The 12,673-nt window shown below is 25.9% G+C and overlaps 1 protein-coding gene across 2 annotated transcripts in view; it reads right to left on the bottom strand.

The window, feature by feature from the left end:
* Positions 1-409: 409 nt before the first annotated feature.
* Positions 410-12,673, bottom strand: part of Trim9 (E3 ubiquitin-protein ligase Trim9) — a 751,598-nt gene continuing 739,334 nt past the window's right edge. For both annotated transcript variants that reach the window (XM_075297069.1, XM_075297070.1), the window contains one exon: positions 410-7,437. In XM_075297069.1, the coding sequence (XP_075153184.1) occupies positions 7,148-7,437 (290 nt within the window). In that variant the 3' untranslated portion in view covers positions 410-7,147. The remainder of the gene's footprint in view (positions 7,438-12,673) is intronic.

Genomic DNA, 12,673 nt, shown 5'->3' with positions numbered 1-12,673 from the left:
ATAAAATTTTGACTAAATTTTCTATAGAAATTAAATTTTTAGAAAATTTTCTATAGAAATAAAATTTTGACAACATTTTCTATAGAAATTAAATTTTGATAAAATTTTTTATAGAAATAAAATTTTGACAAAATTTTCTATAGAAATAAAATTTTGACAAATTTTTATACAGAAATAAAATTTTGACAAAATTTTCTATAGAAATAAAATTTTGACAAAATTTTCTATAGAAATGCTTATCCTCTATTAGTTTAAGTTACTCTTGCAATTTAGTCAACGCATGCATGGTTTTAAACACAAAATTTTCTATAGATTACAATTTTGACCAAATTCTCTATAGAAATAAAATTTAGCAGAAATACGATTTTTTTGTTTAGTAGTTTTTTTTTTTGTTAAAATTTTCTTCAAATGTTGCTAGATTAATTAATACCCATGTTCAGATATCCACTTCAATTCCACTTCCACAATTCATGTCAAATCCACGAACGTAAAAATTTGTTGTTCTTAATTCCACGTTATTTTTTAACTTTTCTGTAACCAGCACAAATCACCCAAAAAGTCACTTGGGCGGAAATCAAAATAAGTAGAATCAATTAACTTATTTTTTTAATTTTTGCATTAAAAATTTAAACACATTTTTAATAAAACTCATGTGTTAAATGTAAAACATTTAAAATTTTTTACGCGAGTACTTGTTTTTAACCGGAAATAAATCCATCTTGGACATAATGCGATTTTCACCAAGACTTTTGCAAGTGAATTGATTTCACGAAAATTCCGGTGAAAGTGGATTGTAGAACACCAAAATCGTGGAATTGATTCGTATACACCTGGAAGTGTATTTGCGAACATGGGCATAAGGCTCGAGTGGCAACCGTGGTTAGAATGCATTACCATATCATAAAACCTTTTAATATGTATTATTAGGCAAAATATAATAATTTTTATATATATTTTTTTTTAATTTTCATCCAAAACACTGAATTCGGATCACACCTTAACCCTAGGATAGGCGATAAGCTTTCGATCACTAAGCGCTCAAAGTCAAATTTGGTCTGGCCAGAAATTCAGTACAACGACTGTTCAAATGATAAACTTCCGTCCTATGACAAGCCCATGTTAAATTCATCGCTTTTGCGCCAATTGTGCACCACTTCCCAATCCAGAAAGAGCATTTTCACTATTTTTTTTGCCTAAGCTTTTTTTTGCTGGGTAGTGGCGACAAAAAAAATCTCAAAACATTTTTTCAAATCCCCCTTCCAAAATATACATGCTGACTACTCACTTACACACACCCCAAAAATTTTTAGTAACAGAGAAATGAGAGAAATCACTCATACACTGATTCATTCGTAAAAGAGAAACTTTAGAGCAATGGCCATGTTTTCTCCTCTCAGTACTGCTGAGGACATATCTAACAAAGTATTCTAAAAAATAAAGACTCCGCTTTAGGGTTTTGAATATTACCATTATAGGGTTAATTTATATTTTATTCATCCTCTATTGTAATCCATTGATAAAAGCTTATATTTTTAATATATACACAGTAAAATTAATTTGTCGATATAAAATATTAAATAATCTATCAATAAAGTAGGTTTGTTTGTTTTGCTTTGGGATTTTTGTAAATAATCATAAAAAAATATTTTCAAAGTGCTAGATTAAATTATTTTTAGAAAATTACTATGAATATATCATAAATATGGAAAATTATAGAAATAATTTTAAAAAGATTTTTTCTTAAAAAAAAAAATCTGTGTAAATATAAATGTATGTATTAGTGAATTTTTCAAATTTTTTGGTTTATTGGAAAAAATATTTTTTGTTTTTAATTTTAAAAATTTTAGACAAGCATTTAAAAGTGAACTTTGTTGTTTTGCATTACGCTTTCGTTTTATTTAATTTTTTTTTTGGTCTAACAGCAAATATTCTGATAAATTTAAAAATTTTAGTATTTGAAAAAAAACACATCAAGATTTAAGTTGATTTTTTTTGAAAAATAAAATTGATTTTTTTCTTCCTCTTTAATATATACTTTCTTTAATATACATTGCAATTCATTGTTATGCCATGCCTTTGATTTTAAGCATTTGATTTAATTTTGTTTACAGGTATTTAATGCAACGTGTTTTTTTATTTTTTTAAATGCATTATGATACGCTTTAACTTAATTTTTTGTATTTTTTTTTTTTTGTTCTTTTTTTTCTAATATGAAATGCCTTTAATGAATTCTCTTTTTTTGCATTATTTGTTTTAAGTAATTTTATTTACATTGCTTTGTATCTAGTAATTATTTGGTGTTTTTGTTTTTTGTTATTTAAATATGTGTTTTTTTTTTCTTTATATTTATAATATATCAGTAATTATTGAAATGGATGTTTTTTTTTGGCTTAAGTGCTTTGTGTGTTTCATTGTGTCTTGTTGTTTATTTTTACTTTTATACAATTTGTGTTTGTGGGATTTTTTTTTTGTGTTTAAATATAAATTCAAGCGTTCATTTTCTCTATTAAGCAATTACACATTTATAATTAAAATTAGTGACTATTGGACAGGTGTCAATGATGTGGAAAAATTAACACAATTGGTTTTAGTTTTGCGGCAAAAAGGAAAATGTGTCATAATATAATGAAATATAAACATGGCAAATGACAATAATAAAAAAAAAAAACAAAAACAAAAAATTTTAAAAATATTCAAGAGAAAATAATTTAGTCAATTTCCAGGAGTTTTTACTTTCTGGTAATATTATTAATCTTAAGCTTTGTCAATATAAGCGGCAAAAAATTCGGTCTAGTTGAATCTTAACTACCTTTCAATAGAGACCTAAATAGCAGTCTGAATTTCAATAAATTTCATTACCACTGACAATTTCTTAAAAAGTGGCACAAAAAGTGTCATTCACAATAAAAAAATTGCACATTTTTTAAAAAGTCACAAAAAGTGTAATGAACAATACAAAGTGGCACAAATAGTTCACGATGTTTTGATGTGATGTACACTGATACATTGTTTTAAGTGTAAAGAGTTTTTTAAAACTTGACGTCCAAAGAAGTACTTGATTATTTGGAGGGTCCAAATTTGCCATTAAATCTAATGCTTTCAGGAAATATTTTTTTCCGAAATCTAGGTTCGAGCCGGCTCAAATTTTGGCCATTTAACTCACGTCAAGATTTTTCTTTTTTTTTAATTTTTTTAATGTGTATGAATTTAGCCACAAATTTCGGTATAACCTTGGCATTTTTAAAAGGTGCCACAAAAGTGTCATTCACTTTTGGATATTTTTTTGTGTTCCAAAGGCGACTTCTGTTTTGATATGAAATGTACTGAAAAAGAACAATATTGTAAGCCTGGATATTTTTTAACAATTGGTCAAGCAGTACTTGAGTATCTTGTCTTCAGAAAATGTTTGGTCTAAATCTAAATGACTTGAGTCAGTTGAAATTTTGGACATTTAATTCTCGTCTCGATTTTTAAATTTGTCTTAAAAAATTTTAATTAAAAATAATATGCATTATTCCCTAAGATTCGGTAAACTGTTGAAACTTTCTTAAAAGTTGCACAAAAAGTGTCATCCACAATAGACTATGGGACAGTATTTTGATATGGGTAGAAATTTTGGCCGTTTAATTTTCGTTTAGATTTTTGTTTTTTAAATTTGTCGTAAAAAGATATTAATTAAAAACAATATGAATTTCTTCCTATGTTTCGGTACACTGTTGAGATTTCCTTAAAAGTTGCACAAAAAGTGTCATTCACAATAGACTATGGAACAGTATTTTGATATGGGTTGGAAATTTGGCCGTTTAATTCTCGTCTAAATTTTTTATTTTTAAATTTGTCTAAAAATAAATTTCGATACATTGGTGAGATTTTCTTAAAAGTTGCTCAAAAAGTGCCATTCACAATTGTGGCTATCTAAATGACTTGAGTCAGTTGAAATTTTGGCAATTTAATTCTCGTCTCGATTTTTAAATTTGTCTTAAAAAATTTTAACTAATTGTTCCCTAGGTTTCGGTACACTGTTGAAATTTTCTTAAAAGTTGCACAAAAAGTGTCATCCACAATAGACTATGGGACAGTATTTTGATATGGGTAGAAATTTTGGACGTTTAATTCTCGTCTAAATTTTTTATTTTTAAATTTGTCTAAAAATAAATTTCGATACATTGGTGAGATTTTCTTAAAAGTTGCACAAATCGTGTCATTCACAATAGACTATGGGACAGTATTTTGATATGGGTTGAAATTTTGGCCGTTTAATTCTCGTTTAGATTTTTGTTTTTTAAATTTGTCTAAAACTAAATTTCGATACATTGGTGAGATTTTCTTAAAAGTTGCACGAAAAGTGTCATTCACAATAGACTATGGGACAGTATTTTGATACGGGTTTTCGTTTTTTTTTAATTTGTCTAAAAATAAGTTTCGATACATTGGTGAGATTTTCTTAAAAGTTGTCATTCACAATAGACTATGGGACATTATTTTGATATGGGTTGAAATTTTGGTCGTTTTGGTTCTCGTCTAAATTTTTTTATTTTTAAATTTGTCTAAAAATAAATTTCGATACATTGGTGAGATTTTCTTAAAAGTTGCACAAAAAGTGTCATTCACAATAGACTATGGGACAGTATTTTGATATGGGTTGAAATTTTGGCCGTTTATTTCCGTTTAGATTTTAGTTTTTAAATTTGTCTAAAAATAAGTTTCGATACATTGGTGAGATTTTCTTAAAAGTTGCACGAAAAGTGTCATTCACAATAGAATATGGGAATTTTTTTTAATAATGACATAACCTGTTTTTGATTTTTATAAACTGAAAAACAAAATTCTTAGACAAGAATATTTTTTAACACTTGACGTCTCAAGTATTATTTCAATGTATTGTCATAAAATTTTTTTGTGTGGTATCTACGTTTGAGACCGTTTATGACTTGAGTCTGTTGCATTGTTGGCCGTTAAATTCTCCTCTAGATTTTTTTAATTTTTTTTGAAAAAAAAATTTTATTTATTTCACCACAAACTTCGGTACATCGATGAGAATTTCAAAAAGATGGCACAAAAAGTGTCATTCACAATAAAAAGTGACACATACAGTTTCACTCATTTCTGATATGATCTAAATTGAATAAAAACAATTCTAATGTATTAAGATTTGTTTGGCATTTGACGTCCAAAGTAGCAATACTGTGCCTTTCCAAATTGCCTCAGAATTTTTTTTGTATGTCATCTATGGTTGAGACTATCTAATGCATTAGAATTGTTTTTATTCAATTTACATCATATCAGAAATGGGTGAAACTGTATATGTCACTTTTTATTGTGAATGACACTTTTTGTGCCATCTTTTTGAAATTCTCATCAATGTAGTTTGAGCTGGTTTAAATTTTGGCCGTTTAATTTTCATCTAGATTTTTCTGTTTGTCAAAAATAAATGTGTATGAAATTAAATACAATCTTTTGCCTAAGGTTAAGAATTTTTAAAAAGTGCCACAAAAAGTGTCATTCACAATAAAACGAGGCACATATTTAAAAATTTAAAAAAAAAACGGACATCTTTTTGTGATAAGATATACACAGAAAAAAAGACTTTGACATGAAGATTTTTTTTTGAACAGTTAACTTTCCAAGCAATATTTGAATTTTATGTCTTCAGAATTTATTTTCTATGGGATCTATATGGTTGAGGCTATCGATGACTTGAAATTCGTTTATTTCTTGTCTAGATTCTGTTTAATTTTTCTTAAAATTAAATGTTTCTTAATTTCTCGATAAATTTCGTTAAATTCTTGAGAATTTCCAAAAAGTGGCACAAAAAGTGGCATTCACAATAAAAAGTGGCACAAACAGTATCACCTTTTTGTGGTGTGATGTCTTAAGCAGGAATATGTTTTAACGATTGACCAAGCAGTATTTGAATGTATTTTCTTCAAAAGTTTCTTTTTTCTGCTCTGGAATCTATTGCTGAGGTTATCTATAAAGCTAACCTCACTGCGTATTAATTTCTCGATAAATTTCATTAAATTCTTGAGACTTCCTTAAAAGTTGCAAAAAAGGTGCCATTCACAATAAAAGTGGCACAAAAATGGGGCACCCTTTTATACTAAGATATACACTGAATAAAATGTCTTAAGAATGAAGATTTGTAGTTCACAGTAGTATTTAAATTTCATGCCTTTCGATTTTCTTTTAAATGTGATCTATTACTTGAGAAGGTTAAAATTTTGGCAGTTTAATTTTTTTTTTAATTTATCCTAAAAAATGTATATTAATTTCTCCACAAATTTTGGTACATCGTAGAGAATTTCTAAGAAGTGGCACAAAAATTATCATTCCAATAAAGAGTGGCACAAAAAGTGGCACCATTTTGTGATTTGTTCTTAAGCATGAAGATTTTTGAACACTAGGCCTCCCAAGAAATATTTTAATGTAATGTTTTCAGTATATTTTCTATATGGGATCTATTGCAGAGAGTAGCTATGATTGAAATTTTTGCCGTTTAATTCTTTTACATTTTTCATTTTTGACATTTTCTTAAAAAAAAATTGTATTAATTTTTCCACAAATTTTGGACACCCTCATTATTATATTTTCTAGTATATCTTAAAGAAAGTAACGTTTATAACGTCTAACTCGCTCTTGTTATTGATGTTTGTTTTCCAGTTTTAAAACTAAATTTATGCTAAACTTTGATTTTCGGTTCTAGTTGGTTTGCTTTTTTTTTTTTTGTTTCATCATTTTATGAATTTTTCATATATAGTAATTTTTCAATTCACCATTATTTTTTGTCAATCTTCAAGACATACACACTATTACAATTATTTTTTTTAAGATATTTCTAATATACATATAGACTTCAATAGACATGTGTAAGTAAGAATCTTATAAATATAATTTAGATATGTAACTACTGCAACTATAATTATATTAAAAATTAATTAATAAACATTTATTTATATTTATGCAAGTTTTTTTTTCGTTTTTCATTGTCACAATTTTATATATAAAAAACCATATATAATTTACAAACCTTATATTTAATTTCGGTATATACAAACACAACTCTGCGATTCAATTTTATTTTTCATTTTTCCGCAATTCACTCAATTTGATTTAATTTTCCAATTTTCTCAGATTTCGGTTTTCCATTTTAAAAATAATCCATTTGCGGTGCATCCAAAGCCGTGTGCAGTGTTAAAGTAACACCACGATTAATACTCACGGCTGGGTAGAAAACCCCATATAAATCCCGAAAGGCAATGGAGCCTTGGGGCATGCCATTTACCAAAAAGCTCAATGTGTGCCTTTCCAAATTGAGTAGAACGCCAATGGTACTGCCAGTGCTGATGCCACCTTCCACACGCCGTTCATGCACTGAATTATGCTGGAACCATGACCGTTGACGATCAATGTACATGGCAAAGGATTTTTCATCTTTACCTGTAACGATAAACAAAAGGAAAAATAAAATTAACTTTCATTTTTGTTTTCTTGGTAGAAAATCCTGAATTTTTGAATAAAATTTAAAAAAAAAAAGTTTTTGTTTATTTCCCTTTGGTTTATAGTTTTTGAGTAGCGAAATTTCCAATACTTTGAAATGGAATTTTATTACTAATGGATTTTCAATAAAAACTAACAATGGTATAAAGTTTTTCTTTTCTTCTGCTACTTCAATTGCCACCAAAAGTTTCCATCAAGTACCTTAACAGGATGTTGCTGATGCAGAGCGCATATTTTTACTATTGTGTCCACTATAGATTTAGTCGAGATGGTGATTTGGAAGAAATTTGTAGAAAACAAATATAATGAAAAAGCTAAGAAGGAGATAGGCAGTGGCGTTTGTCATAATAGGAGTCAGTAATAATAGGAAAATAATTATATACAAATTTTAATTTTCCAGGATTTCCATCGACATTTTGATTTTTTGTGGTTTTTGGGGTCACGAATTAATGCCCAATCGCTCAAGGACGCATATTTAAAGACATATGGCCAAAATAAGTTTTTCATATAATAATTTCAATTTTTCAAGGATTTTCATCGAAATTTAGATTTGTTTGAGGTGGTCGTGAATTAACGTCTTTTTCGCTATAGGACGCAGATATGGCCAAAATAAGTTTTTCATATAAAAATTTAAGTTTTTTGAGAATTTTCATCAAAATTTTGTTTTTTGAGGGGTAGTCATGAATTAACGTCCTTTTCGCTCTAGGACGCATATTTAAGGAGATATGACCAAAATAAGTTTTTCATATAAAAATTTCTGTAGGACGCATATTCAAGGAGATATGGCAAAAAAAAAATTTTCATATCAAAAATTTCAATTTTCCAGGATTTCCATAGACATTTTGATTTTTTGCGGGTGGTCACGAATTAATGCCCTTTTTCGCTTAAGGACGCATATTTAAAGACATATGGCCAAAATTAGTTTTTCAAATAATAATTTCAATTTTTCAAGGATTTTCATCGAAACTTTGATTTTTTGAGGTGGTCGTGAATTAACGTCTTTTTCGCTATAGGATGCATATATAAGAAGTTATGGCCAAAATAACTTTTTCATATAAACATTTGAAATTTTGAGGATTTTCATCGATACTTTGATTTTTTGTGGGTGACTATAAATTAACGTCCTTTTCGCTGCCACGACGCACATCTAAGGAGAAATGGTGAAATAATATTTTTGAATTTTTCTAAATTTCCATAGAATTAAATTAGGAATTAGGAAACATTTTCTATAGAAATAAAATTTGGACATAATTAAAATGTTGATAAAATTTTCTATAGAAATAAAATTTTGGCAAAATTTTCTATAAAAAATTGTTTCTATAGAAACAAAATGTCGGCAAAATTTTCTAAAGAAACAAAATGTTGGCAAAATTTTCTATAGAAATAAAATTTTGACAAAATTTTCTATAGAAATAAAATGTTGATAAAATTATCTACATAAATAAAATTTTGAAAAAATGTTCTATTTTGATAACATTTTCTATAGAAATAAAATTTTGATAAAATTTTCTATAGAAATAAAATTTTGACAAAATTTACTATAGAAATAAAATGTTGATAAAATTTTCTATAGAAATAAAATTTTGACAAAATTTTCTATAGAAATGAAATTTTGACAAAATTTTCTATACAAATAAAATTTTGAAAAAATTTACTATAGAAATAAAATGTTGATAACATTTTGTTTGTTATTGTTGGCTTCTCTTCAATCGTTATTGTTGTTTTTTTTTTTTTATCTCAGCTTAAAGCCATGCATTGACTAAACTACAAGTGTAGCTTAACCAACAGAGGAAAAGTATGCTTGTCAAATTTATTTGGGCAAAGCCCTATAGACTGCAAGATGGTTGGATGTACAGCTGTTTCGGAATTACCACATTCCTCATCAGCATCCTCTACTTGCAGCAAAACTATCAACCAATTATCAGAATAAATTCGGGTAATTCACTCAACCCAACGTGAACTACACTTGAACCTCCCGAAAAAGGGAGGTTCTGTTGGTTAAGCTACACTTGTAGTTTAGTCACTGCATGGCTTTAAGCTGAGATAAAAAAAAAAAAAAAACAACAATAACATTTTCTATAGAAATAAAATTTTGACAAAATTTTCTATAGAAATAAAATTTTGACAAAATTTTCTATACAAATAAAATTTTGAAAAAATGTTCTATTTTGATAACATTTTCTATAGAAATAAAATTTTGATAAAATTTTCTATAGAAATAAAATTTTGATAAAATTTTCTATAGAAATAAAATTTTGACAAGATTTTTCTATACATATAAAATTCTGACAATATTTTCTGTAGATATAAAATTTGACAACATTATCTATAGAAATGAAAATTTGACAAAATTTTCTATTGATATAAAACTTTTAACAAATTTTCTATAGCAATAAGATCTAAAAAAATCTATAGAATAAAAGGTTGATAAAATTTTCTATAGAAATAAAAATCTGACAATTTTTTTTATAGAAATAAAATTTTGACAAAAGTTTCTATAGAAAGAAAATATTGATACAATTTTCCATAGAATAAAATGTGTAAATGTTGTACATTATCTATAGAAATAAAATGTTAACACAATTTTCTATAAATATAAACTTTTAGGAAAAATTTTCTATAGAAATCTAATTTTGAAAAAATTTATAATAGAAACAAAATTTTGGCAAATTTTCCTAAAGATATAAAATTTTGAAAACACTTTCTACAGAAATAAAATTTTGACAGAAATACAATTTATAGAAATAAAATTTTGTCAAATTTTCTATAGAAGTAAAATTTTGACAAATTTTCTATAGAAATAAAATTTTGACAACATTTTCAATAGACATAGAATTTAAAAAAAAAAATTCTGTAGAAATAAATTTTTAAAAAATTTTCTATAAAACTAAATTACGGCAAGATTTTCTATAGTAATAAAATTGTGATGAAATTTTCTATAGTAATAAAATTGTGATAAAATTTTGACAAAATTTTCTATAGAAATAAAATGTTGATAAAATTTTCTATAGAAATAAAATTTTGACAAAATTTTCTATACGAATAAAATTTTGAAAAAATTTTCTATTTTGACAACATTTTCTATAGAAATAAAATTTTGATAAAATTTTCTATCGAAATAAAATTTTGACAAAATTTTCTATAGAAATAAAATGTTAATAAAATTTTCTATAGAAATAAAATTTTGATAAAATTTTCTATAGAAATAAAATTTTGACAAAATTTTATATAGAAATACAATTTTGACAAAATTTTCTATAGAAATAAAATTTTGACAAAATTTGCTATACAAATAAAATTTTGAAAACAATTTTTATTTTCACAACATTTTCTATAGAAATAAAATTTTGATAGAATTTTCTATATAAATAAAATTTTGATAAAATTTTCTATAGAAATAACATTTTGACAAAATTTTCTATAGATATAAAATTCTGACAATATTTTCTGTAGATATACAATTTGACAACATTATCTATAGAAATGAAAATTTGACAAAATTTTCTATTAATATAAAATTTTAAACCAACGAAATAAAATGTTTACAACATTTTCTATAGAAATAAAATTTTGACAAAATTTTCTACAGATATAAAATTTTAGGACAAATTTTCTATAGAAATAAAATTTTGAAAAAAATGTATCATAGAAATAAAATTTTGGCAAAGTTTCCTAAAGAAATAAAATTTTGAAAACATTTTCTATAGAAATAAAATTTTGACAGAAATACAATTTATAGAAATACAATTTGACAAAATTTTTTGTAGAAATACAATTTTTCACAAAATTCTCTATAGAAATAAAATTTTTACAAAGTTCTCTATAGAAAAAATATTGCTAAAGTTCCCTATAGAAATAAAATTTTCTATAGAAACAAATTTTGAATAAAATTTTCCATAAAAATAAAATTTTATCAAAATTTTCTATAGAAATAAAATTTTTACAAAATTTTCAATTGGCATAAAATTTTAACAAAATTTTCTGTAGAAATAAAATTTATAGAAAAAATTTTCTATAAAAATAAAATTTCGGCAAGATTTTCTATAGTAATAAAATTTTTATTGAAATAAAATTTTGACAAAATTTTCTATAATAATAAAATGTTTCCAAATTTTCTATAGAAATAAAAAAAATTCAATAGACATAAAATCTTGATAAACTGTTTTATAGAAATAAAATGTTGACTAAATTTTCTATTGAAGTAAAATTTTGACAAAATGTTCTATAGAAATAAAAATTTGACAACGTTTTCTATTGAAGTAAAAATTTGACAAAATTTTCATTGGAAAAAAAATTTTGACAACATGTTTTATAGAAATAAAATTTTGACAAAATTTTCTATAAAAGAGGATTTTCTGTAAAGGATTCTTTCTCCGCATTAACCTTTAAAACAGAACTCTTTTTTCCCAATATTTTTAGAAATTTTCATTCAATATGCTTTTCCATACTCCCCATTAAAGACCCTCACAAGTGATACTACCTTATATGAGAGATTTATTGATAGGTATAAATTTTCCTTTTTGCGAAAAACTTTCTATTTATTGGCAAACTTAAATTTGCTATTTTAAGTTGACAATAAACGTTCACTGGCAACGCCTTCTCACTTTGGGAGATATCAGCCAATGCAGCACTTCAGCCATTCTTAGCAAAGAACAAAGGATGCGAAAAGCAAAACTAAAAAGGCGTGACTATAATCGAAAACACTTTCACAACAAAAGAAGCCAAAGCGTCAAAAGCGATAATGCCAATTTAAAACAAAATCTACTTCAGCATAGGGAAAAGAATGAATGAGTGGCAACAGAGGAATCCTTAAGTTTGGCAACTAATCAGGGTATTGTTTTCAAAAGAGGAAAAAATTGCACAACAATATCATCAACATCAAGAGGGTGTTTAAAGAAGAAGAGAGAGCGTGCGAGAGGGAGGAAGCCAAAGCAAGAAAATGCCACAGGAAAAGGAAAATTGCCAATTTCGATACAATTTTATCGAAGCAGAAGCATTGAATTGAAGACATTATTCTGTACCATTTCACCAGGGTTGCTATGTTCACCAGCAGCTGAAATGTTTCACTACTGTAGGTGCGACAATAATCTGTGCTTCATGGTAAAGAAGCTGTCGCTGTGTTATTGTTTTCACTTTTCCAATTGAACTGCACACAGTTAAGTAGTCACGTCGTGGC

The sequence above is a fragment of the Haematobia irritans genome, chromosome 2 (assembly GCF_050003625.1).
Source record: "Haematobia irritans isolate KBUSLIRL chromosome 2, ASM5000362v1, whole genome shotgun sequence".
In the NCBI taxonomy this organism is placed as follows: domain Eukaryota; kingdom Metazoa; phylum Arthropoda; class Insecta; order Diptera; family Muscidae; genus Haematobia; species Haematobia irritans.
The sequence above is the reverse complement of the archived record's forward strand: the minus strand, read 5'-3'. Positions and strand labels throughout refer to the sequence as shown.